The sequence below is a fragment of the Mesoplodon mirus genome (genome assembly GCF_964341445.2).
Source record: "Mesoplodon mirus genome assembly, chromosome: 4".
Taxonomy (NCBI): Eukaryota; Metazoa; Chordata; class Mammalia; order Artiodactyla; family Ziphiidae; genus Mesoplodon; species Mesoplodon mirus.
The window spans coordinates 65,695,207-65,723,196 of record NC_138979.1 but is presented as its reverse complement, the minus strand read 5'-3'; the positions used below and the strand labels follow the sequence as shown (position 1 = coordinate 65,723,196).

Sequence of the window (27,990 nt, the reverse complement as noted above, 5' to 3'; positions counted from 1 at the left end):
TTGAGGGGGTGATACAGAGTTTATTGAATTAGATTTTTCTATTTACAACTGAGATCACATCTACATACTATTTTGCTAGTCTACATGGGTACATTATTTCTAACGAGTTTAGACTTACGATGAATGGGCTCAATCATACAAAAAAACACACGCACACACTCACACTAATTGTTTTAAAACAGTAGTGCATACATTACACTCCTCCTATAAAGCCAGCTTTGATTAAAAACCGCTAGTTTCAAAGATCAGTCTGATTTTGAAGATGAATCAAGATACACGCTGTATGATTCTAAAATCTATTTTATCCATTTTGTACAGTTGCTATCTTACTGAACTATAGTATATATTTTTTAAAAGGACACTGATGAGGGGCACCATCTGGTATTAACTTTAACCAGACAGCTGACTGTCTCCCCCTCCCCCCCAGAAACCTTTGGCCAAGAGTTCTCCATTGTGAAGACTGAAAGGACCCGGTGATACTTCAGCAGCAGTCCCATTACTGCTTGGAGGTAACAGAAGTAGGCTCATGTCCGCCTTTAATTCTACCACACTACGCAACTTGCAAATGGTTCTGAGATTAGAACATTTACCACCGTACTTAAACACTTACGGACATGGAGAGTCAGCTAGAACAGGGGAAAAGAAACTCACAGGTGGGTAGGTAAGAAGGTGGACACGTGAAGAGCCAAACTGCTCTGTCCGACACCTGTGTACGTGTGCTTTAACTAAATGAACTCAGGAGGCCAATAGCAGTGGACCTGCTCAATTCACCTTCCAAATCAGAACAAGACTAAAAAAGCTCAGGTTTGAGTTTTCTACTATGCATAGGTTCCACCGGTGATGAGCAGCTCATAAGCAGGATCTCTACTCCTTCTGCACAATACGATGCAGGCACACAGCATGCCCAGCAGCTGTGGGAAGAAAACAACAATGGGGAAAAAAAAAGGCTGAAAACCCTCTTACAGCAAGTGCGTATTTCTTTGTTGGCAGTGGAACTGTTTCTAAGTTCAAAGATCTCAAATCATCAAAAAAGCACTAACAGTAACAGAAGCAATTTCAAATGCATACATTATCTTTTAAGGAACTAAGTACCAAGTTTTAGCTTCTCTGCTTCACACCTAAGAACAATCTGCGAAGCCAGCAGAGAATCAAGTCTCTCCTAGTGCCATTCCCATCTCAATCTAGAGCAGTGCTGTATGAAAGAACTTTCTGCAATGATGCAAACAGTCTATACTGAGCTGTCAAACATGGCAGCCACACTAGCCACGTGTGGCTACTGAGCACTTGAAATGTAACTAGCGCAACTAAGGAGTTGCAATTTTTATTTTATTAAAATTAATTTAAATTTAGATATATGTGGCTAGTGGCTACAATACTGAACAGCAAAGGTCTAGAGAGCGGAATGATCAAGACTATGTATGCTGAGCAAATTTAATAGTGGTGTTTTTAAGCATCTGGATTTGAGGGAGATAAACTTTATAACAAACCACAAAGTGAAAAGCCCAATACATGAGTAGCCCAAAAGCCCTATGGGGGAAAACCAATCCTGATACTAAAAAGTATAGTTCAAAGGTTTTTGTTCCACAATTATTTACTATTTTTGAAATCTAGGTTTGGCTCTGTGGTATTATATACATATTACTTTTTAAAGGTCACTCTTCCTTCATCATTTTATTTTAATAAGGTCTAATCCTTCTGTGGTAGCAAACAGGAATAGTAGTGCCATGTTATTTTGGATAAACGAGAGGATTAAGCTGGATTAAAGAGAAACGATTCTAGAATTCTTGACCTGGCTTCTTACAAAATATAAACAGGTACTAAAGAGCTAAATAAATTAATTTGCTGCTCTAACTTTTCATAGACAGTGAAAGGTCTCAGTTATTTGATTTTTAAAAGGCAGGGCCCTCTGTACATATGGGGTCAATCTAATTTCAACAAAGTGTACCCGATCCATAAACAAGACTCTCAAAGTCTGAAGTGGAAGATTACTAATAAGACACATGTACAGAGAAAAAGGATGTCCTCAAACTGAATTCTCCATGATAAAGTCACACTCTCCAATTTCTGCCCTTATTTATTAGCCTCTATTCTACCCATTCAGGATATATACTTGCTGCTTGAATTCATCAGTTTCATTATATCAATATTTGCTGAGTGCTTACTTGTATAAAGCACATTTAAAGACATTTTAAAAGTGGATATTGTTGAAAGTTTACTAAATATCTTAAGCCAATTCTAGACATGTTTAGTATCTAATTCCTAAAGAAATACATTTCCATTCACTGTACAGCAAAACATTCTTAGAACAGTTATAAGATCAAACACAATTATGTTCCCAGGCAATGTTAAATTGAGCAATAAAAATGCTAAGCTCTGAAGTTACTGATTAGCTTGGGGAAAAGATCTCTTCCCATCCCCACTTCCTCACATTCCTTTCAGTTGGTTAACTTCTACCGAAGGAGTCAGCATTCTCAAAATGGGGTCTGAAATAAGTATCCTTTTTTTTCCTGACTTTAATTTCAATTAAATCAACTTGCACTGATTTAAAAACAATTAAATAAACTTGATAAAACCCTACTCATGCTTGGAAATGAGTCTGTTTAAGAACATTAAATACTACAATTTAAGAAAAAAAACATTAAGCTCTACACAATAACTTCTTATAGTGCAAACCTCATCACTAAGTATTACAGGTCCATTTCCAAAGCTTTGCTATACTAAAATCTCATCAATTATTGAAATTTTCCAAAAACAGATTTTAAAATATCACACAAATATTTTAGCTCCAGTGTGATTTCTTGCAACGAAACTTTCCCCTGTAGTAGTCACATCATGAGAACTAATCTACACTTAGTCCAAATATAACACCCAGCAACTGCAAAAAATGATTAGTAAATACATAGGCAAGTGGTGATTAAAAAAACTGCCAAGGACTAAAATGCTCTATGATACACTAGGTAGGTGGCATTATGGGGAAGTAGGTATTTTATACAAGGTAATTAGAACCGCACACTGAAAACACCCTTTTCTGAGAAAAATTTAGAAATACCTATCAAAAAGCCATCCATATTCTCTGACCCCTCAATTTCATGACTACAAATTTTTTGCTACAGACTTTGCCCATATATACAGAGGATATTCACTACTTGCATTTCTGTAATAGCAACACTTCCGTAAGTGCCCATTAATGCAGATAAGTTATGAAGTATGTCCAAAAAATAGAATACTATATTGCCACAGTAGCATATTAATTTGTTTTTAAGAAGGTACAAAAGGTTACATATCATATATCATATGTAACCTTTTGTACCTTTTATGATACTTTTGAAATGATAAAATTTTAGATATGGAGGATTAGTGGTTACCAGGGTATGGGGGAGGGGGCATAGGACAGAGGTGGGTGCAATTAAGAGTATCAGGCAGACACTTGTAGTGTTGCAACTGTTCAGTATTTTGACTATGGTGATGGATACAAGAACCAAACAGGTCATAAAGTTGTACAGAATTGAATACACACATAGAAATGAGAAATCTAAAAAAAATCAGTGGATTGTATCAAGGCCAATATCCTGGTTGTGATATGTAATAGTTTTGCAAAATGTTAACCACTAAAGGAAACTGAGCAAGGCATACAGGATTCTGTCTGCACTGTTTCTCAAAACTGGAGGTTGCGTACAATTATCTTAAGAAAAAAAGGTAGAAAATTGCATCCTATAAGCTTCTATTTGCATAAAAAATATTTATGTGCTTGTCTAACCACAAACTACTTCTGGAAGGATATACAGGAAACTGGGAACAGTGGTTGCCTCTGCAAGGGGGGACTCGAGAACTGGGGTCAAGACTTGAGAGGGAGGCTTACCTCTTACTAAATTTGTATCTTTGAAGAAAATTTTATCAAATGGGTTTTTCAATTAAGAAAATTTCAAGAAGTTAACAATTAAGATTAATTTCCCCAAAATTAAAAAAAAACATCTTAGCCACTCAAGAATTAGCTTCCCAAGCTTTGGTTTTAAGTTTTTAAGGAAGAATTACTTGAAATACTTTTTTAAAATGACTGTCAGAATCAAGCCACTCGATTTTAACTATCTGGGGGCCCAATCTGAAGTGCTATTCATTTATGTATTTTAACTCATTTTAATGAATTAAAATAGAAGTCAGAAGAGGCAGGAAGGAAATAACAGTCTCAACCTCCTTCACACTTGGCATACAGACCAGAAAAAAGCAACAAGGCCTTGGGAACCAGTTCTCTGTGAAATTTTGCTTTCGATCATTCCATCTTAAGGACATGCCAACGTTGTGAGACTCAAAAGACTGACAATTCCCATTTTCCCCATACTGCCTTTGCAGAGAGCCTTACCCACAGCTGACACTTAAGAGCTTGCCAAATCAAAACCTAGATTTTATTATTATCACCAGACTGTTGAAATATAAAATTTATAGCTGATCATTTGTTCATTTAAGAGGCTGGTGACTCTCAAAGAAGTGAAATATCTTGCTCATTAAGAAACTAACAGTATAATGGGTGTAGCAAAATTTTTTAAATCTCATTCTCTTATAGCTTTCAGGTTTTTCTTTCTTGGTAATTTTGGTCCTACCCAAACCTAGACCACTTAACAAGACTAGAGCAAGGCTGGGCTGATGTTTCATAAAGGGCAATACAGTAAATATCTTAGGCTTTGTGAACCAAGAGACAAAATTGGTCTCTGCTGCAACTATTCAACTCTGTCACCATAACACAAAAGCAGTCATGGACAATACATAAAATGTGTGGTGCTCACACAAAAAGAGGTGGTGGGCTAGACTGGCCCACAGATGACCAACACTCAAACAAGAGGCTTTTACTGGTAAATTAAGTTTATGAGAAAATTTCTTCTTAAATTCACCTTTATGCCTTAGAACATCAATGAAATGTAGCTTAATAGTTAGTACCACAAATCACACTCAAAATCAAAGGAGACAACGCTTAAATATTTTTGATACTCACAACACTACCAAAAATCAATCAATCTTTCCCATTCTTTAAAATTGAATTTCCTGTGATAGCTCTTAGAGCTACCCCACTTTAGAACCTGAAGAAAAGTGATAATCATTTTTCAATGCTAATACATTGTGTATTCTAACCAGCTTAAGTGTCAATTTGCTGTCAGATTTCATAACAGAATTTAGGAATTCAATCTTCTGAGAATCTTAATTCTTCAATTTGTAATTGGAGGCAGAGTACACATGGAGACGGGGTTCAAGCTTTAGTGATGGTCGTAAATCATGCTATCCTTTCTCTCCCTCATTTTCATGGCCTTTAAAACCAGGGACTGGAGAATCTCCAAGCATCCTTCTAGCTCTTTCTCTATCAGGGTAAGTATACAACCATAAAAGCTCCCTGCTCTTTGAGTTGTTTCTGCCTTCATTCAGGTTTTCCACACACATGGCACCAATCTACATCAGATTTTGAATATCAAAAGTTTAAACATTTATAGGTACTCTTAAAAAAAAGTAGAAAATTATTTTATTTCAAATGGATGTTTTTCCCTTTAAAACCAGTTTTTAAATTTTCAAAACCACTAGGTTTTGAGACTGTAAAAGCTCTGAATCCCTGACTTAGTTTTGCTGAACTGCAAAGATCAAAGCTTTATCAGCCATTATTTAAGTCAGGGTGATTTAAGTATAAAATGCATATGAGAAGGCATACTTAAGAGACTAGTTAGAATATTTATTAGCCCCCACTAAAAAATATTTAATGAAGAAATATCTGACTGGTTAATAAGCTTAACTAGATGAGGGACATATCTAAAGTGTTGATTTTCATCAGTCTTCTATATACATGTTGCACATTTCATGATCAAAAGCACCATACAGTTCTAAAGTTTTTTTTGCTGCACGGTAATACATGCAGCTTTATTACCACACATAAAATCATTAAAAATGCACAGATCAGGATTTCACTTGGGAAAAGAGACCTCCCTCACGTTTCATTATTTTTAGCTAAATGAATGTGTTTACACAAAGAAAATATGAGGTACACCCCTGCTGACCAACAGATTACTGCTATGCTGAGCCACAAAGTAAACGCTTAGAAGGGCAGCGACCATAGCAAATAGAGCTGGGCTTTTTAATGAATCATTTCAGAGCTCTTTGAATATCAGCAAAGTAAACATTCACCCTTTTGCCATTTTATAAGGCACTTCCTGTTCAATACACTAGTTTCTGTTCAAATATACAGAGAGCAGACAAGCCAAGCAACTTAAATATAAACTAGCAATTATGTTGGTTTTTCTAACAATTAAATGATATCAAAACTTTCTTAAAGTAGATTCTCTAGACCTGAAGCATGTTTCAAGAACATACTAAAAGAACACTAAAGAACACTCTGAGAACTAGATCTGATGCAAAGGATTTTCAATCATTTTCAAATAGTTGTAATATTCCTCTAACAGAATCCCTAAGATATAATGTGTATACCCAAGAAACTAGGAATGTAGATTATACTGGGCAGAAAAATAGCCACCTTTCTTACTTGTTTTTTATGTGGGTATGAGGGATAAAGGATGTGTATGCGGTTTTTTTGATAAAGTGACAGGTAATTAAAACAATTACCAGCTACTTTGTACAAGCTCTTATTAAGGGGGAAAAAGACTGTTTTCACTGGTAGGAGCTGGGACAAGTCCCCTCAGCTACCAGAAAGACATGGTACATTTCCAAATATGCCAAGTGGTGTGACAGACTTCTTGATGACAGTCCTTCTAAAAAAACTAAGTCCACAAATACAAGGGAGGTTAGAACCTCAGTTTTTAATTAAAGGTCTTTCCTGTAAAGTGATAAAATTGCTCCTGTTACTGTAAGAGACTAGTGTAGTGCCACTAGTCTTGATTTATGTATATGAACGTATAAAACCCTTGACGACAGAAAAGCAAGAAATGGAAGGAGAAATTTTAAAAAGATTAAAATAAAACTTCCCATTTCCAAGCTAAAATACAGCAGTTTGATTTTTTTTAATTCTGTGAAGTTCTATTGAAGTACCTCCCAAAAATACATTATGACAAGAGTTTGTATTTTGAACAGGTCACTCACTAATCAAGTCAAGAAAATAAGATAAGGAGTCCCCTCGCACATGGTTCCCCCATCCAGATCTCTGGTTTCTGGGACCATTCTGGGTCTATGTCTAGAGACAGGAAATGGAAGATGCTGGAAACTGGTGTCTGGTACCTCAATCACTTCCAAGTTATCTATATACACAAAGATTAACTGCACTTAGTGATTAAAACCATTCAGGGTTGACATCAGAGAATCAGTACACTCTGAAAACTCCTTGGCTAGCCGTGCTTACCTGAATAGCTGCAAATGCCAGTGCTGCCCAGATAACATGCATCATGATTTCTTGTAGCTTCTTCACAACTAGAGCCTCACACCCCTGAAACGCCCAAAGTCATCCTCATTAGTCTTTTTAAAAAGTGAAAGCTGCAAGGTCACATATTACTACTCACTGGCAGAAATGGAAATGACAGAAACTAAAAGAGGGAAATAAGATAATGCATTTGAAAATAATTTATATTAAAATTAAATGGCATTAAAGACAAATAAAAGAAGGTAGAAAAGAAGTTCCAGGTACAGATAGTTCACCAAGAAAAAAAGCTACCAGGCTAGATTCAAGTGTTGGCCAAGAAACTGAACTTACCTCGGCATAGAGGTCAGAGGGGTGGGCCAGACTGCCATTACAGCTGCTGGCGGTCTCTCTGCAACAGCTAAGAGGGACACTCTGGTTTTTGGTTTCTTTGAACCAGTCTGTATTTTCCCAGTCTGAATAGTTGTGAATTCCACAACAATGCAGCTAACAGAGAAGAGAAAAGAGATATTACTCGTCAAAGAACACATACCCCTGTGCTGAACTTTAGAGTTCTATGCACTGAAGAGCTTTAAGCTACTTTTAGACCAGTGATGTCCAACAGAACTTTCTGCAATGACAGAAATGTTCTGTGTCTGTATGCTCGGTATGGTAGCACCTAGCCACATGGAGCTATTGGGCAATCAAAATGTGGCTAGTGTGACTAAGGAACTGAATTTTTAATTTTAATTTAAATAGCCACATGTAATTAGTGGCTCTAGAACCTCCATTTGAGAAATCATATTGCCCACAAGGGGTAGTTTACAGCTAAGAAAAATCTTTACACTTTGCCTGTTAAATATCTAATCCTGAGTTAAATATTATTTCCAATGACAAAGTATTTAAAATATTTTGTCTGAAATGTCTGGGATTTACTTTAAGTTAATCTAGCAAACAATATGTGGGAGTAATAGATGAAATAAGATTGACAAAAAGCTGACAATTTTGAGGTGGGTTTGTGGATACAAAGATCTACTGTATGATTCTCTCTACCTTCAGGTATGTTTCAAATTGTCTACAATAATTTTTTTTTAATGGTTTTGTCTGTTAACCTTTCTGGTCTTGCTTTCTCAAGGTATATGAAGACTTCTCACCTCCTCTAGAGTCCATCTGGATGCTGAACTTTCCTGTGACACGTACCTCTCTTCCATTATCACCTCTTTAGCTAATTATTTTTAAGGGAAAATCAGATGCTTCTTATCTGGCTATGACTAGGTAATGGTGGGAAAAAAAACTTTTCAAGGGTGAGGGTAAGATTATCGGACTTGGACTTCCCTGGTGGCGCAGTGGTTAAGAATCCGCCTGCCAATGCAGGGGACACGGGTTCGAGCCCTGGTCCAGGAAGATCCCACATGCCGCGGAGCAACTAAGCCTGTGCGCCACAACTACTGAGCCTGCGCTCTAAAGCCTGTGAGCCACAACTACTGAGCCCACGTGCCACGACTACTGAAGCCCGAGTGCCTAGAGCACGTGCTCCGCAATAAGAGAAGCCACCTCAATGAGAAGCCGTGCTCCTCAAGGAAGAGTAGCCCCTGCTCGCTGCAACTAGAGAAAGCCCGTGCACAGCAACAAAGACCCAAGACAGCCAAAAAAATAAATATATATTAAAAAAATAGCATTGATCATTTAGTTTGACAACTCATGTGTAGCTGCATTTGAAAAAAAAAAGATTATTGGACTCATCATGAAGCTAACCATGGCTGTAAATGTATACTGCTAATTTACATAGTAACAGAGTTAAGTTTAATGTTTGCTCAACAGTGATTAGTCCTCAAAAACAAATTAGCCTCAGAAGAACTCACCTGTCTCTGTACATAATCAATAGCCCGGCTAGCAGCATCAGGGTTGGTTCCATTGTAGGTCTTATATACTTTCTGAATGCTACGATCAACCTCATTTTCCACCTGAATCAAAACAAAGAATTCAGTCCCTCAAAAATACTGGTAAAAGTAACATTAGTCAAGGCTCCAGCTAAAATGCCCTAATGGCATGTGTGCAAAGTGGCAAGATATTTCTGTGAATTTCTTGTAAGAAAAAAGTTTTCTCCCTTCCTGCCTCCATGTAGATTCAGGTGAAACTTTAGACATATTATATCACACAGATTAAAAGTAATCACAGAGAAGATTGTGTGCAAGATGGCAGGCTACCAATTTATTCAAGAGGGAGAAAGCAGTTGAGCCTTGAGATAGGTGTCCTAACTTACAAACAGACCACCTTCTTTTTCAAGTAAGTTTTCAGTGGGTTCTCAGAAGACCTACTCATTTTCCTTTCCTAAAGGAGGTAAAAATTAAACAACTTAAAAAGCCCCCACAAGATACTTTTGGGACAAATACCAACATTATTTCCATTTTACTTATTTAACGTTTAATTAGACTTGGGCAAATATGTAAAAGTAATCAGCAGGTTAAAAAAAAAAATCAGTCCTTAGAAGTGGCACCTTATGAAGAGCTGCAGTTCAATGTATGTGAATGAGAAGACAGGAAATAAAATCTTCATAATGTATTGCCAAGCGGCAACTAAAGTGTCATTTAATAAAGTTTGCTTGTACCAGATTCTCCTTACCCTTCTAAGACGATTAGACCTATTTGGTAATTTTATCAGTGATGTGGTAAGACTATAAAATTGATAACCAGATCATAGGTAGGGGTATAATCCACTGCATTCTTTTTTTGGCATAGTTGTCTGGTACCTTATGTAGCAACGGTTGAATATTAAATTGGGATATCATGCCTTTGACTCAAAATCATAAGAGAATAACCCTACTATGAGAATAACCCTACTATGCCTTTATAACAGCTCTATAGTTATCCCCAAATTAATTTAAAACAGCCTGTTTAGCCTTAAATGTTACTGTAGATGGAAAGCAAAAGCAGGCAAAACAGAAAGGAAAGGGGAAAGAAAAGAAGAAGAAATGACCAGAAAAGAGGAAAGAGGGGCAAGAAGGGAGTGGCTGGCAATAGTTGCCTTAGTGTTTGAGTTGGTAGGACCCCTTTTTCCTCAGGAACAAGTTGCAGGATTACAGCTCCCAATCACCTTTTTCTATGTCCAGGACCAACGCATTTTTTTTTTTAAAGAGGCAATGGAAAATGAAATCCTCAGTTTAGTTCTTCTAAACAGAAATCTGGGAATCTATATAGGGAATCTATAGGCTGAAGAAATTTGAACAAAGCTCTCAGCTGACCAACTATTCATTTGCAGATCATCCTACGGTCATTTAAAGAAAACTACCTACAAACTAGGACAGTGGTAGAATTAACACTTTGCTATATTAAATGAGACTAGAAGTCCTGACACATAATTTCTAATTATCCTTACATTTTCAAAGCAGTGGCTAAACTGAAGTCAGGCAAAAGAAAATGTTTACTCTCAAAATGAGTTTGTTCTATTTCACTTGAAACACTTAAGCCACCTTTTAAAACATATACATTCCAGTAGACAACATACCTTTGCTCTGTAAACATATCCCAAAACCACTACAACAACTTCTGTGACAAAAACCAAGAGTAGGATGATGACAAACTGTAAGGAAAATGTAAGGAAACATTGTCAAAAATTAAATACAAATGAAAAAATAACTCTAAATACTCTCTTGATAAAAAGCAATTATCTGAGATAACTGCTAGAAGTTTAAGACAAGTGCTAATTCTGTTCCAATTATAAAGAGAGTCAAAGAGAAAATGGAGTTTCATGCTCAATTCAAGTAAGTAACACAAATGAATATTCCCACATACTTTTACGACACATTCGATCTGTGAAGAGCTAACTTACCGTGGCAAGTCCACAGCGGCTTTCCCGGATTGTGGCACAGCAGCCAATTAGCCCAATAATGAAGAGCAGGGCTCCTACAGCTATGATCACCACGGCAGGGATGAGAGTGTACACATCTTCAAAGAAGTGGTCATAGTCGTCGTAAGTGATGAAGACATAGGCTCCCACATAGCATAAAATGCCAGCTGCTCCCTGTAAAAAACAAGGTCAGAGCACTGGTAAAATTCTCCCACCCCTGATGGTAAAAATCCCCACTATTTCTTAGCATGTTATAACTCAATGAGATTTTCCACCACTTTTAAATCTCTTTGTAGACGTTTTTTCTGTGAAGCTGAAAATTATTCATTAGTAAGAGCATTTCCTTACTAAAGTTGTAAAGTTTTCCAAGCTCCATCTACTTTTCGATAACTGCTGGTTCATCTAGGACCAAGAAACCATGAATCCAGTAAGTAAGACTGATGACAAGAAAGAAAACACACACACATCCCAAAGGGCTTCTGTAGCTCAATTACATGTCCAATAAGGGTCAGTGTGGAGGTGGGGACTGCCCCCAACAAATGGGGAAATCGGGTACAAGTGGCAAAGGCAGGATTTGAACCCAGGCAATCTGACTCCAGAATCTGCATTTATAATCTCCATCTAATGACTTGGGGAAAGAAAATACAATAGCAACTAATAACCATGATACCCATATCTAAAACATTTGCTGTCCTAGTTGAGACTATGAAATTTACCATTTTCATAGCTAGAGGGCTACATTACTAAAGAACTGTACAAACCCTTCAGGTCTATTTATTCTTTAGTGTTTCTCAAACTACATGAATAGGAATCACCTGAAGATCTTATTAAACTGCAGACTGATTCAGTAGGTCTGAGGGTGGGGCCTGAGATTCTGCATTTCCAACTAGCTCCCAGATGATGCTGATGCTGCTGATTCTTGAACTACACTTTGAGTAACAAGGTTTTAGAGCACCTAAAGGGAAAGTGAATGCAGAACGTCATGGAACAGCTGCTGCTCCAGACACAATGCTCCAGTTACAGAGTTTTACATACATTTTCCTCTTATCATTGTCAATTTTGCTATCATTGTGTACCAGCACAACACTGACAGCCCAATGCTGCTTGCTTTTATGTGAATGAGCAAATACAGTGTGAGGTTAAGTGTTAAAACATTTGGTTTAAATGAATTACCATTTATAGAGCACTTTGAGACATTCACATGAAAAGAATTATTTCACCATTCTTCAAAATTTTAACACATTAATCATTAATCTTCAAACTAGAAAAGAGCCTTCACAATGATACTGGAAATATCGTTATCTCCTCTCAACCTGGAAACTCAGTTTATTTCTTAAGTCTGTGGGACCCTGTAAGCTTGGACGTCATCAGTATATTTTCATATACCAGGCCAATAGAATCATTCAGATCTGGAAGAAAAAGACCCCATTTATGGAAAGTTGAGAAAGTAAGTTGATTTTTTAAAAAAATAATAATGAACTTTTAAAAAGAGAAGACACGACTAGAATAATGGAGGCAATTTAAAAAACCATTTTTTTTAAAGCTTAAAAAAAAATTTTTTTTTTTTTTTTTTGCGGCACGCGGGCCTCTCACTGTTGTGGCCTCTCCCGTTGCGGAGCACAGGCTGCGGACGCACAGGCTCAGCGGCCATGGCTCATGGGCCCAGCCGCTCTGTGGCACGTGGGATCTTCCCGGACTGGGGCACAAACCTGTGTCCCCTGCATCAGCAGGCAGACTCTCAACCACTGCGCCACTAGGGAAGCCCTAAAATTTTTTACTTAATTTATTTTATTTTATTTATTTTTGGCTGCTTTGGGTCTTTGTTGCTGCGCGTGGGCTTTCTCTAGTTGCAGCGAGCAGGGGCTACTCTTCGTTGCGGTGCGCAGGCTTCTCATTGCGGTGGCTTCTCTTGTTGCGGAGCACGGGCTCTAGGTGCGCGGACTTCAGTAGTTGCGGCTCGCGGGCTCAGTAGTTGTGCCCTGTGGGCCCTAGAGCACAGGCTCAGTAGTTGTGGCACGCGGGCTTAGCTGCTCAGCAGCACGTGGGATCTTCCCAGACCAGGGCTCAAACCCGTATCCCCTGCATTAGCAGGCAGATTCTTAACCACTGTACCACCCGGTAAGTCCAAAAAACCATATTCTTTTAAAACTCTCCTCTGGCTTTCTTCCTATTTCTCTCACTGCTTGCTCTCTCAGTCTCTTCATGGACTCTTCTTTACCAGACAAATGTTAGTGATCTCCAGGGTTTTACCTTCGGCCCTGTTTAAATAGTTCTTATTTTGTAGGCTCTCCTTGGGCTATACTAGCCATGGCTTCACCAGCCACTGCAGCTCTCTACCTAAGCCATCATCTCAGGACTACACATCCCCATCTGGAAGCCCCACAGACACCTTGCCCTCAACTTACCTCAAACCCTCTCTGCCTTCCTGCCCACTCCATTAAACCTTCCCACACATTCTGTATTTCAGAGCAAATGGCACAAGACAGTCATTTTTTTCTAGTCAAATGCCTGAGAGTTACTCTATTTTCTTTCTTTGTCCTACCTCTACATCCCATCAATCACCAAACTCCTTCAGATTTACTTTCAAAACACTACCTGAGGGCTTCCCTGGTGGCACAGTGGTTGAGAGTCCGCCTGCCGATGCAGGGGACACGGGTTCGTGCCCCGGTCTGGGAGGATCCCACATGCCGCGGAGAGGCTGGGCCCGTGAGCCACGGCCGCTGAGCCTGCGCGTCCAGAGCCTGTGCTCCGCAACGGGAGAGGACACGGCAGTGAGAGGCCCGCGTACCGCAAACAAACAAACAAACAAAAAAAACCCACTACCTGAATACCGTAACTTCTCTTCAACCCTCTGCAGTGCTTCTGTCTTAATGTGGGCCTTACCATTGTTCACCCTAAACCTTATTTGCTGACCCTCCCTGTCCCTTAATTATATGTTCTTTATATGATCAGTTATTTTTGTTAAAAATATAAAACAGATCAAGGCATCAGCATGTTTAAAATCAAGATGAGGCAAATAAGGCCCCTGATAAACTAAGCTGTTCCTCCCTGCTTTTCAGGCTCAGACTCCATTACCTCTCATGTACCCTGAACAACAGAAAGCTGTTATTTCCAAATGTACCACATATCCTCTTACTTCTTTACCTCTGCTGTTCTCTCTGGAATGCCCTCTCTTCATCTGCCTGGGAACTCCTTGTCACCCATTAAAATGCAGTTTAAATATCACCTCTTCCTCTTGGAAGCCATTCTCGCCCATTTCAGGTTGGATTAGGTGCATTTGGTCACATACCACCCCCTACACAGCTCTAACAGAGTATTTATTATAACTGTTGCAATTATAACTATATATGTCTCAGCATGCCATTAGGGCACAAACTTTGCCTGTCAGTCTTTCAGCCCTGTACCACCATCCAGCACCTAGAACAGTGCCTGGCACATAGAAGGTATTCATCAAAATTCATTGAGTACACTTCATTTCATCCAGTCCCTTGAAATTGCCCTCCTATCTCAATCATAAAGCTTTGGTTTGAATTTGCTTTGTTTCTCTTCAGTCCAATGCTTATAGTTTTTAGTCCACCATTCAAATAAGATTTGGCAACTTAATCCAGCTTACTGAATTCCTGATGGCCATGACATCTGGAATACATTAGTTTATAAATGCTTCACCTACAGCAACTGTACCTGTTCAAAGGCCCTCAGTTCACTGACATACTTACTTTGGTGACATATTATTATGAGATGATGGAAGGCATAGGAGAGGGGAGAGAGGAGAAACAGCTTAATAGTCTGGGTGCATTAACTATAGAAGTACATGGACTACTTAACACTCTTACCAAACATTACTTTTTCTTGACTACGTATGTGTGATATACAAACACACGTGTATACACATACACATTTTGTTACAGTAAATGCTTTTAGTCCCCAAACAGAATTAGAAGAATACTAAATATGAAGCAATCAAATTCTGTCCAGTTTGTCTTCATTAGTCATCTCTCTATCCTTTGGACTCTTAGCTTTTCTTACTCTAATAGGCAATCTTCATTTCTTAAATGGCTTGAATTAAAATGAATTCCATCTTTGAGCTGCTAGTAAATGAAATTTAAGACCACATAAATTTGAATAAAAACGGGATAAAACTGGAAGATATATGTACTCCACAATTAATCTGAAGCATGGGAAAGTAAAGAACCATCTGCATTTTAAACATGAAACGATGAGTTTTCAACCTAAAGAGATCCCTATAAGGCTCACACTTGGTGCTGCCTGGGAGTGGGCCAAGTGAAATGCTTCCAGTGCAACCATCCTCCACCCATACAGATAACGAATGCAATGGAAGGCTAGGAGGAAATGCCATTTGTAAAGCCGCCTGTTCTTTTCTAATAGACTTGAAAGCAGTTTCTTTTCCCAGGCTGCAAACTAGTCAACATCCAAATCACACAGCAGAGTTGAAAACATAACGCTTCTGTTTTGACAACATACAGTGGGAAGCAACTTAGCAGCTGCACACACCAAAGCAGAAACTGCACCGATTGCTGATATGAAACTATATAAATCAAATTACTGATAGAGACTGTCTCCTAAATTGAAGGTAACTTCAAAGATTTCTTCTTTTAATGGCATGTATACATAGTGCTTAAAGTTGTATAATAAACAATTTATGAAATGACATCAGTTACTTTGAAAATACAGAGGTGTCCCAACAACAGCTGAAGACCTAAAAACAGCAATAAACAACTGCTTTAATGACATCCAACCATCAGTATGAAAAACACAGGTAGAGCTTATATGGTAAACGGAAGAAGGTTATAAGTAATTCCTAACTAGGGACTTTGTAGTCATGCAGATTTTTGATATAGGAGTTGTGGCTATTAGAAAGCCTAAAAGGTAAGCAGGGTTAAATCCTGAAGGGTAATGCTGGGATTGAGATCTATCAAAGGATCTGGGCTTTGCCAACAAACCAGCTGCAGGGGGGGAAGAGGAGGTGCAGCAGGAGAGGGAATGAAATGTAGAACTTGGAAGCAGCTGAACTGCATTAGTCACCGCTGAGAAAATCTGAGCCTATAAGGAGGATTTGTGCCAGGACAGTATACTAAAAATACTCATCCTTTTTACAAATAAGTGAAGGGAAATTTAAGGGAAAGGCTGAGAGCTGAAACTACAGAAAAAAGAATTTTTTGAAAACCATTCTTCTTTACCTTTTAATAAACTCATGTTCTAAATTAAGTCACAAAATTTTAAAACTTTAGGAAAGCCAGTGCTTTTGCAACCCCAAGCTGTTCCTGCAGAAATAAAGCTACCTGTCAGAAAACTTCAGAAGTATGAGTTCCAGAAGTATGACACTTCACTTTATCCTTTTACCCTTCCACTACATATTCAACACATACAAATGTGAAGCCCCTTTAAAATAAGAAATTTCAATGTTATATCAGATTGATTTTTCTACAGTTTAGAAACCAGTGTTTTGGTTTTAGAAACTAATTGTTTTGTTTTTGTACTTTTGAAATCCTCTGTGAAAGATGATGAAATGCTAAAATCCACAAAACTCCTAAATTCTTTACTCTTCTAAGGAAGAAGGAATATGAAATGAAAGGGAGCACATCAACCACAGTGAAACTTGCCACTGGAATCAGTGAACATTAAAAACAAAACAGCCTTGTTACAAGCCAGGAGGTAAAACACCTCTGTTGTGAAAAGTGCATCTATATGGAAATTTAGAAACGTGAAGGTGCATCGCACATCCCACAGAGCATATGGGTGAAGATAAAGCAAAGAAGAACAGGAGTGATTTTCTTGCAGTGGTATACAGGAGTCATGGATTCATTTGTAGAAGGGAAAGAATCAGGACAGTGTACAGATGAGGGGACCGTCTGAAGTCATCCAGCCAAAAAGCACAGTGTCTCACAAATTCTTGTTGCCTGCAAGAACTACTCCTTCAGTGTGATTTTAGCCTCCAACAATCAATTGGAAAAGCAGAAGCGACTGGAATGTTGGGAGAAAGAGTAGAAAGACCTGGCAAAAACCACCATGTATTCTAGACTTCATAAGAATGCAGATTTCAAAAAGTAGAGAGGGGAAAAACAGCAGCAGAAATCCATCTTATGTACCTATCTTTTAACATTTAATTCAGAGTCTCCTGTACGGTCATATTAGTTTTTCATGTACCTCGCTTCTCTCCTACAAAGAACCCATTGGTAATTCTATGCAGTGCATTTCTGAAAGCTTTTCCAAACTCCACCCTCCTCGTGCCATTACAAGTGTCTTAAAATCACCTCAAATCTTTCAGCATTCTACTTACCATAATATTCTCTAGTCAAACCTATTTGTTTCAATTCTGACTTACTCTGACTAAATACTTCATATCATTAAATATAATTACTCTTACCAAGTCCAATGCCTACATATTTCATTTACCCTCTTATCACTCAAGAAAAAAAACTATCCCAAAGATTTCAAATCCTCTTTCAGAGATTAAATCTACTCTAACCAAGAATTTCTGAATCTATTAAAATATATCATTTTCAACCTAACAAACTGGTCAATAATATAGGCAAGCAGTATTCAAAGATATGTAAGGGTACAGAGAGAAGAGCCCACGGAAGTATAGAATAATAAAGAATAATCTTTCTGGAGAGCTATCTGGCAACACATTATTAGCCTCAGCATTTATACTTCTGTACCTACTAACTGCACTTCTAGGAGTCTATTCTTAAGAAAATAAGTCAGATGGAAACAAAGATTTGTATAAGGTATGTTCATCAAAATGTTATAATATTATAACAAAATTATAATAGCAAAAACAAAAGAAAAAACCCTAGCATCCAGAGGTATATTTGCATTATAGCCCTTAAATATGTTAAAGCATAATTCAGTAATATGTTTGTGGTGTGTTAGGGGAAAAACACACTTACATGCAGACATTAAAAAAAAGGAAAAAAAACCATCAAAATGTTAATACTGGTTGTCTCTGAGTGGTGGAATCATGGTAACGTTAGTTTAAAATACTTTTTAGTGTCTTCTTTAAAAAGCAAATATATTATTTGCATAATCATAAAAGTAAATATTTAAAATTATATCTGAAATTGAGACTTTGTTGTTCTTTCACAAACGAATTCTTAGATCTGTCCTTAACCACCAACATAAAACTGGTATCTCTTCAATCCCAAATATTTTAGGCACTTCTGCCAATCTTCCCTGTTTATCACTTTTCTTGGGTCTGCCTGGCTTTGACTCATCTTTAGATGTTTTCTGACTATCTAACACAATTCTGATCCTTTCAGTACACATCTTTTTCCCCCCATAAATGTCACCTATTAAGGAGACAAGAAACAAACAAACAAACAAACAAACCCTACTTGGAGGGGTAAAATTTTGACAGTAAGCCACTTCTGCCATCATTATCAATATCACCATCATTATTGCCATTATTCTTAAAGAAAAAGTATTTTAATCCTTTAAACCAATATTATTCCGATGATATTCCAAAGGTCATGTTCCTCAATTTTGTCCTATTTTCACTGTTTCTGTATTTGGTTTTTTATAATCATTGTTCATCTAGCTTAACAAAGTTGTTCTATTTAATCCAATTTATATCCACGAGTTGAAAGACCCCAAACGTTCAGGTTGCAATGAAATTGGAGATCTGCAACTGCCACAGCCAAATTATTTTAACAGCATGGAAATTAAATATTTTCAGATTGCAGGGCTCCAGGGGTCATCTGAGAAGCACGTAATTTAAACATGCATTTTTCTTTGAGACCCTCTGTCCTCACACCCTACTCTAACTGTAAAAAGAGTCAGTTATTACTACTGGAGCCTGAGGTCCTTAAGCTTTATAATAGTAGAGTTTGTCCTTGCTTGGGTTATGTGTTTAATCAGTAGCAGCAACAATGTAAAATACAGTATGTCAGCATTTACCATAGATTCCCTTTTAGTAAATCAAGAACAAATACATCAATGCAAATAATTGTTCTCATCTACTGACTCTACAAAACTATTAAGGAGGGGGAAGGAGGAAAGAGATGATATTTTTTTTTTTTTTTTTTTTTTGCTGTACGCGGGCCTCTCACTGCTGTGGCCTCTCCCGTTGCGGAGCACAGGCTCCGGACACACAGGCTCCGTGGCCATGGCTCGCGGGCCCAGCCGCTCCGCGGCATGTGGGATCTTCCGGGATCGGGGCACGAACCCGTGTCCCCTGCATCGGCAGGCGGACTCTCAACCACTGCGCCACCAGGGAAGCCCAAGAGATGATATTTTTAAAGGAGGACTTGAGACTCTCCGTGAGTATAAGGGGAAGGGGGAGGGGGAGGAGCAGCTAGAAATTAAATTCAATAGAATAATAAATGATTTTGCCTGCGTGACCACTCTTCCTATAAGCTGTCAGAAAGCAGGAACTATACCTTTTTGCATTTCTCAGAAACATGTAAAGCACAGATATTCAACAAGTATTTACTAAGTGAATGATTCTTAGAATATACTTGTTTGATGCAAGTATAAATTTTATAGAATAAAATTTCTGCAAAAATCCTAACCTAAATTGGATCTTATGGAATAAAATTCATTAAAATATTTCAAAGCATGATAAATATCCTAAAGAGCTAATAAACAACCTCTTCCTTAAACTGCCAACTAAAGAGAGCTTTCCTGACTAAGTTCCCAATGCGATGCGCTCTTCCAGTTAATGATTACTCAGAGCCACAAGGCACTTGGATGGTGGACAGCTGACTTAGAATGTAGTAAGACTGGAAATATTCATTTTCTTAACTGTCAAAGTTAAGAAACAGGTCTCCTAATATATACCATAACTTGCTTTTCTTCTAGTGAACTGAAAAATAACTATGAAAAAAGAAATCTGTTAGCTGAAGGTGTGTTCCAATGACACATTCTTTGTCAGAGCAGTCACTCATGATGATAGGAATACAGAAGGTGGAGAAACAAATTCCAGGATGTTCGATGAAGGTTCCGGTTTAAAAGTATCATATTCTCAACTCAAATGTGCAAGATGTGCTAGAAAACACAAAATATGTATATGGAGATTTGTGAAGAAGAAGTCTTCCTTGAAATATTTCATTGTGAATTTTTATCTTTTAAACAAAAGCATGAAGGTATAGTTAAGCTTTCTTTTGGTAATTTGAACACAGCAAGTATATTCTTGCCTTAGGGCCTGTAGGCTGTTCCTTGTCTTAAATGTCCCCCATCTCCTCCAAATCACCCCAAAATCTGTTCCTTCACATATTCCAGATTAAATTTCGTCTCCTTGGAGAAGACTTCTTTGCCAACCTAAAGCAGCCACCCAATCACTCTATCACATCACCCTGCTCTAAGTCTCTGCATAACACATCACTATCTGATATTTTCCTTGCTTTTTTTTTTTTTTTTTTTTTTTTTGTGGTACGCGGGCCTCTCACTGTTGTGGCCTCTCCCGTTGCGGAGCACAGGCTCCGGACGCGCAGGCTCAGTGGCCATGGCTCACGGGCCCAGCCGCTCCGCGGCATGTGGGATCTTCCCGGACCAGGACACGAACCCGTGTCCCCTGCATCGGCAGGCGGACTCTCAACCACTGCGCCACCAGGGAAGCCCTTCCTTGCTTATTTTTAATTGCCTTGCTCCACCAAAAAAAAAAAAAAAAAAAAAAAAAAAATTCTGTAAGAACAGAGATATTCATTTTTCCACCATTCTATCAGTAATATAAGCACAAAGTAGGTATTTAAACATTCGTGTTGTATTTGTTTAACAAAGCAGTTTTCCTTAATTATATGTATTCACAGAGGGAAGGGTAATATGAAACTTTTTTTAAGATAAGGTAAATTTTAATGCTTATATAAGGCTTTTAAATATGATTTGTATGTAAAGGGTATTTCATATGAGTGAATGATGATTAGTGAAGGTGCCACATTCCAAAGTTGTTTCCAAAAGCATTTGAAAGGTGTTTAACCTTGTGGTATTTCTCACTCCACAGCTGTGTTAGCGTTACTATGGCCTTTCATACTGATGAAAAACAACACCCTAAGCAGATGTGCCAGACTATAAATTCAGCAAGCATGGACAAAGCTTTCTCTTGTAGTCCCTATAATGCCTAAGACACATATGAGCAAAATAAATACTAGCCAATTGGTTTTTCTCACAGGGTAGAAAAAGTAAAGGTAATTTGTATAACATGGGTCTTCATTAAGTACTCAATTAACTTGCCAGAATAAAAACCTGAAATTATAAAGTACTGATTTAAACTTGTTTTAGATGAGGCCTCCTGGGTCAGATCAAATGACCCACTGAATTAAGACTCTTGTCTGACCTTGGTGCAAAAATGTAGTTTAGAGAAGAGGTTAATGACTGTTCCAATAGCCTTCAAAATTTAGTCATGTAACTCAAACACTCTTGTCTTCCAAAAATTATCATGGGTCTAGAACTAATACACTTACATTTAAAGCTATGCCACTCCATAAAAAACAAAGAGATCCAAGTTGTACATCCCTTCACTAGTCCAAAATTACCTTTCATGCTATAGGCCCTAATATTTTGGAATTTGGTGAGGCACTCTCAATTTCCACTAAGACAACCTTCAGGATTTTAGAAACCACTGTTTCCCCTTTGTCTGTGCCTTTCCATAGTAACTTCCTTAGACTGCACTGTCCAAAATAATCTACACCACGTCAACATTAACAGCTTTTGCTGTCAGATTATTCAAGTACGTATCTATTTGCACATCACAGCTCTTTGAACAAGCTGCCAACAGAACCAGGATATCATGATATAGAGAGGTGTAGTTTAAAGATGTTGACAAAGCAATTAAACTTTAACACTTATCAACAATCAGTCATTACCATCTGATAGCAAAGAGCCAGTGCAACAGAGCCTGGGCAACTTTGCTGAAGTTGCCCAAGGGAACCTAGATAAACTTTAGAGATGCTCTGTGTAGGGAATGCTTATTCTTCCACTTATAGATTAAGGCATTAAAAGGAGGAAGGGGCCACTATATAAGAATATACTTATTAGAACTGAAGAATGCATTACAAATTCCCAGGAAGAACAAGTTAACATCTGTTTTATGTACTTCCTCATAATGACCTAATTTTTTAAACTGACAAGTTAAATAGTGTAGTTTAAATGCTGGGGCAGGTTCTAAACAAGGTTAAAATCAGTGTTTTAGAGCAAGTGAGTCTAACACAGCCTAAAGAGTTCCTTCCCCTTTCCAAATCTTTTGAAATTCCTCTTTGCTCTAACACCACCGGCTCTAGAGCACAGGACAACCTGGGTGTGAAGGCTGGCTCTGCCCCACCTTGCGTGTGCCCCTTTAAGTAAACTTTAATGTCCTCATCTGTAAAAGAAGCACAATATTCCCTGCCAGATGGAGTTGTTATGAGGATACTCCATGTAAAGTGCTTAGCACAGTGCCTGGGTTCTAAAAGCACTCAAATATTAGCTATGATTACCAACATCGTCAGATTCCAACAGTTGGTCCTTAAACTAATACTTTGGCGCGAGACATATCTAATATTGTTTCCTCCTTAGTTATGTTGCACTAATCCTGCTGTATGCCACAGTTTTTTTCCCTGCATGTCTGGTTAACTTCCTCATCACAGCTCACAAATGTTTTATTATCCTACTAACCTAGATAAAAAGTGTTTTTACCACACAGGTTAACTTCAGTCTTGGCAAGAAGCCACTATGAAAAGCACAACTGAAGTTCACCATAACCTTCTTCACTAAGTGCCAATACTACCTATACTTACATAGTTTCCAAAGATTAATGAACCTTTGAATTAACTATTTTAAATGAAAATTTAATTATTTAAAGAAAATGGCTCCTGCATTCCCAATATTTTGTTTCATTAGCAATTCCAGTCCCTGAGCTTGAAGAGCCTAGAACTCACCTGACAGTACACAGACTCTTCTCCAAGATCAAATTGTTATGCCCATAAAAATCACAAGGAACTGCAAAGGCTACAAAGCTAAGTCTATACCTAAGAATCTTCTTACCTAATAGTGTTTCTCATCTGGAGAGCCCTAGAAACTCTTATAGCTTTTAAAAAGGCTTGTAAGTCAAACTAAAGTAGAAGAAACACTGCTCTAATTGGAAAAGAAGAAATCATGGAAACATCAATGACACGTGGGTGATTCTGAACAGTACTATCGGCCCTACCAGTCAGGATTCTTTCCATCACACCATAAATATCCTGAAAGACTCTATGGCAATACATGTGTGTAGTAAGTGCCTTATTATATGTAATTATCCTTTTATGCTACAGCAGTCAGGATATGAAAAGTTTCCTCCTTTGTTGGGGGAGGGGAGAATGTGTTGTGAGAAGGAAAGGATTCCTCCTAATTTAGGTATGTTTGTGGGAAAGAGTTGAATGGGGACATACAAAAGTAATGGGAAGTGGGAATGTTCAAGAAGTGTCCTGCGGACTGGGGATAGGGAAGTGTGTCCAGGACAGCAAGGGTTTAAGAACATGGTCAATGATGAGGAAGGAAAGGTGACTGAGGACTTCAACTGCAATACCAAGAGGAGGTTGAACCTTAATCTACTGCTGAAGCTTTTGGGGTGTGGGCGGGTGTTTATTTTTTAAATGAAATAAAGTGATGTGAGGGAAGAAATGCTTAATAAGATTTATCCGGGTGCAAGGTCCAGATGAACTAGAGGGTGGAGAGACTGACAGGAATAACAGGTTATTACAAAAGTCCTTGGCGAGATAAGGACCTGAAGTAAGATGAAGGGGCTATAAACACCCCTTTCTTTGAGGGCGTGTCCAAAAAATTCGAAAGCCACCCTTTATTGAAAGTGAACTAACTCATCGCTTTCAAGATCTTGTGACATCCGAGTGATATTTAACCAAGGTTTATAATCTCAGGCTACCCATCCCCAGGACCAAACAAACAGACTAATTTTCTTGGTTACAGGATTATTTGGCTTCTCAAGTTTAAACCGTTCCGTTTTCTGGGCTGGTAACCAGTCAACCAGTTCTGCATACACAAAAAGCTCTAAGGCAAAATCCCTCACCCCTGAGTCGGTAGCGTCCCCGCACTTCTGCACCGTTTGCTCGCACGCCTCGGGGCTGCCACTGGAGCTGCCAGGGCTCCGGGCCCCGACAAAGAAAGCGAAGCCCGACCCTTTGGGGAATATCCTATTTCGAGCCTGCTGTCCTGAAAGAATCTGCAATGAGAGCTCTCCGTCCAGCAGGCTGCTCCGGGGAGGGGGGAGGCCGGGGGGCCTCTCAGCGCCGGTCCCTGGCACAGAGCTCGTCGGCGGGGGCATCGGGCCCGAGCGCGGAGACCGCAAGAAGCCCCCGAGGGCTTCCTCTCACCGCCATCTACGCCCGGAGCCTTCCGGGCCGGGCCCCCTCCCCTCGCGCCTCCACCACAGGGCCCCCTCGCTCCCTTAGCGCCAGCCCCGGCCCAGCCTGGGTCCCCGCTGGGCCCCATAGGCGCTTCAGCCGAGGCCTCCTGCGGGCCGCACCGCCAGCCCCCCGCCCTCTCCCGCCCGCCGGCCACGCTCACCCAGAAGATGAGGTTGAGAAACACCAGCACGGTCTTGGAGGAGGTGATGCCGCACTGGCCCATGGTGCCGGCGGTCGGCTGGGGCCCTGCTCGGCGAGCGGAACGCGCTCACCGAGCGAGGCGTCAATGGCGAAGGCGCCTCCCCTCTGGGAACAGCACGGCCTGCGAAGCGTTCACCGCAGCCCCCGGCGCCGTCGCCCACCCCTAGCCCAGCAAGCACCTCGCTCCTCCGCGCAGCCGCCGCAGTCTCCGCCGGGCCACCGCGCCAACCCCTGGCAACCGAGTCCTGCCCCCAAACCGGCTGCTTCAGCCAATCACTCCCGTGGTGGCTACAGCGAGACCACGCCTCTTAAAGGAGACGAAAGCTCAGCGTCCTTCTTGGCCTCTGGCCGCCCTTGGATGCAGACGGCTCCTTAGGGAAGTTTCAGAGGACCAAACCCAGTCCTCTCCTATTGAGCTGCGTTTACTATGCCAGGCTTACAGGTGATTCAGAGTCCGGAGAACGCTGTCTTTCTACCTAGCCCGTTCTCCCCTAAGGAGGTCGGAGACACTAATTAATCTCCCACTCCACATCGCGATTTTCCTGACAAAGTAACACCTAAGCATTGTCTGGGAGAAGTGCAGTGAACATCAACAAATATTTATGGAGAACTTATTGTGCCAAGCGCTAGACTAGCTCTCAGAAGAGTCATTGGAAAGGAGAAAAGGCTGGTGAGGGGGTTGGCAATGAGACATTTTCATGTAGATGTGTGTTGGGAGCAAGGTAACACAGAAGTCTATTCCTGGGTAGGCATTTTGGAACAAGACTTAGAAAGATTACAGAAACATCTTTTTACATTGCAGCATTTCACACTCTTCCCCCAATCTTGCATTGATCATAGTAACGAACAGTTATTGAGAGCTTACCCCATGCCAGACTTTTTAGGGCCATTTGCTCAATTAACCTCCATCACAACCTTAGGTGAAGGTATTATGGTTATCAGCTTCAGTTTACGGGTGGAGGAATTGAGGCTTAGAAAGATGAACAAATTTACCCAGAGCCACACAGAGACTAGGTGGTCTAGGGCAGAAAACCACATTCTCAGCCACACACGAAACTGCCTGTTTACTGTCTTACCTGCCATTACAACCCTGCACTCCCTCTTCAGTTGGCCCTTAAAGATGCCCATTTGCTCGTCCTTAATCATCTCATTCTCCTGAAATCTCCCTGGCTAATCACCTTTCCCAGGTACTCTCACCAATACCTTTTCCTCTCTGCCTCCTATTGATTTGCACCAAGCAGGAGCAGCAGCCAGTTATTCACTCATTAATAAGCACCACCTCTGTGCCTCACTGTTCTAGGTGGTGGATATTTCACAGTGAGCAAGACAAATCCTTGCCCCCATGGAGCTCACATTCTGTTAAAGGAGGTAGACCTCAAACAAATAGGCAGGTTAGGTTTATGACATGATATTGAGTAGTGATAGAAAATAATTCAGAGGAATGGCATAGAGAGTGATGAGGGAAGTCCTCCGAACAGAAGACGTTGGAGGAGAACCAACTGAAGTGAGGGAGCAGGCCATGTGAATATTTAGAGGAAGAATAGCCCAAAGGTGGGAATAGCAAGTACAAGGGCCCTGAGCAGGACCATGACCAGTAGGAAAAAGAACATTAAAGAGCCTGATGTGCAGGAGGTCAGTGGAGAGCAGAGAATGAAGTGAGCAAGGCCAGATCACCAAGGGCCTAGTAAGCCATATGCCTCAGAAAGATACTGCAAGGCTTTGAGCAGGCCAGTAACAACATCTAAGTTTGTTTTTTATTTTTTATACTTTTTTTTTTTTTTTTGGTTGCATTGGGTCTTTGTTGCTGCATGCGGGCTTTCTCCAGTTGTGGCGAGCAGGGGCTACTCTTCATTGTGGTGTGTGGGCTTCTCATTATGCTGGCTTCTCTTGTCGCGGATCACGGGCTCTAGGCACACAGGCTTCAGTAGTTGTGGCTCGCAGGCTCTAACGTGCAGGCTCAGTAGTTGTGGCGCAAGGGCATAGTTGCTCCGCAGCATGTGGGATCTTCCTGGACCAGGGCTCGAACCTGTGTCCCCTGCATTGGCAGGTGGATTCCTTTTTTAATTTTTAGTTTTAGTTTCTGCTTTATAACAAAGTGAATCAGCTATACATATACATATATCCCCATATCTCCTCCCTCTTGCGTCTCCCTCCCACCCTCCCTATCCCACCCCTCTAGGTGGACACAAAGCACCGAGCTGATCTCCCTGTGCTATGCGGCTGCTTCCCACTAGCTATCTATTTTACACTTGATAGTGTATATATGTCCATGCCACTCTCTCTCTTCGTCGCAGCTTACCCTCAATGTCCTCAAGTCCGTTCTCTACGTCTGCATCTTTATTCCTGTCCTGTCCCTAGGTTCTTCAGTACCTTTTTTTTTTTTTTTTGGATTCCATATATATGTGTTAGCATACAGTATTTGTTTTTCTCAAATAACTCAATTTTCTTTCTTTTTATGGCTGAGTAATATTCCATTGTATATATGTGCCACATCTTCTTGATCCAGTCATCTGTTGACAGATGCTTAGGTTGCTCCCAAGTCCTGGCTATTGTAAATAGAGCTGCAGTGAACATTGTGACTCTTTTTGAATTATGGTTTTCTCAGGGTATATGCCCGATAGTGGGATTGCGGGATCATATGGTAGTTCTATTTTTAAAGGAACCTCCATACTGTTCTCCATAGTGGCTGTATCAATTTACATTCCCACCAACAGTGCAAGAGGGTTCCCTGTTCTCCACACTCTCTCCAGCATTTATTGTTTGTAGATTTTTTGGTGATGGCCATTTGACCCGGTGTGAGGTAATACCTCATTTTGTATCACCTCAAATGAGGTGATACCTCATTTTGCTTTGAATTTCTCTAATGATTAGTGATGTTGAGCATCCTTTCATCTGTTTGTTGGCAATCAGTATATCTTCTTTGGAGAAATGTCTATTTAGGTCTTCTGCCCATTTTTGGATTGGGTCTTTTTTTTATTGAGCTGCATGAGCTGCTTGTAAATTTTGGAGATTAATCCTTTGTCAGTTGCTTCATTTACAAATATTTTCTCCCATTCTGAGGGTTGTCTTTTGGTCTTGTTTTTGGTTTCTTTTGCTGTGCAAAAGCTTTTAAGTTTCATTAGGTCCCATTTGTTTATTTTTGTTTTTATTTCCATTTCTCTAGGAGGTGGGTCAAAAAGGATCTTGCTGTGATTTATGTCATAGAGTGTTCTGCCTATGTTTTCCTCTAAGAGTTTTAGAGTGTTCGGCCTTACATTTAGGTTTTTAATCCATTTTGAGTTTATTTTTGTGTAT

General features: G+C 39.6%; 1 protein-coding gene across 1 annotated transcript; it reads right to left on the bottom strand.

The window, feature by feature from the left end:
* Positions 1 to 24,917, bottom strand: TSPAN3 (tetraspanin 3). The gene is made up of 7 exons (XM_082618012.1): positions 24,656 to 24,917; positions 11,144 to 11,335; positions 10,820 to 10,894; positions 9,178 to 9,279; positions 7,670 to 7,822; positions 7,322 to 7,405; positions 1 to 911 (listed from the first exon to the last, which is right to left on the bottom strand). The coding sequence occupies exons 1-7, from the start codon at positions 24,716 to 24,718 to the stop codon at positions 819 to 821; spliced, it is 762 nt and encodes a 253-aa protein (XP_082474138.1). The 5' UTR covers positions 24,719 to 24,917; the 3' UTR covers positions 1 to 818.
* Positions 24,918 to 27,990: the final 3,073 nt, after the last annotated feature.

Coding starts and splice junctions, on each gene's coding strand:
- TSPAN3 (XM_082618012.1), bottom strand. CDS start 24,718: ATGGGCCAGTGCGGCATCACCTCCTCCAAGACCGTGCTGGTGTTTCTC. Junction 9,280..10,819: donor GATATGTTTACAGAGCAAAG/GTATGTTGTCTA, acceptor GTTTTGATTCAG/GTGGAAAATGAGGTTGATCG. Junction 912..7,321: donor TGGCATTTGCAGCTATTCAG/GTAAGCACGGCT, acceptor TTCTTCCCACAG/CTGCTGGGCATGCTGTGTGC.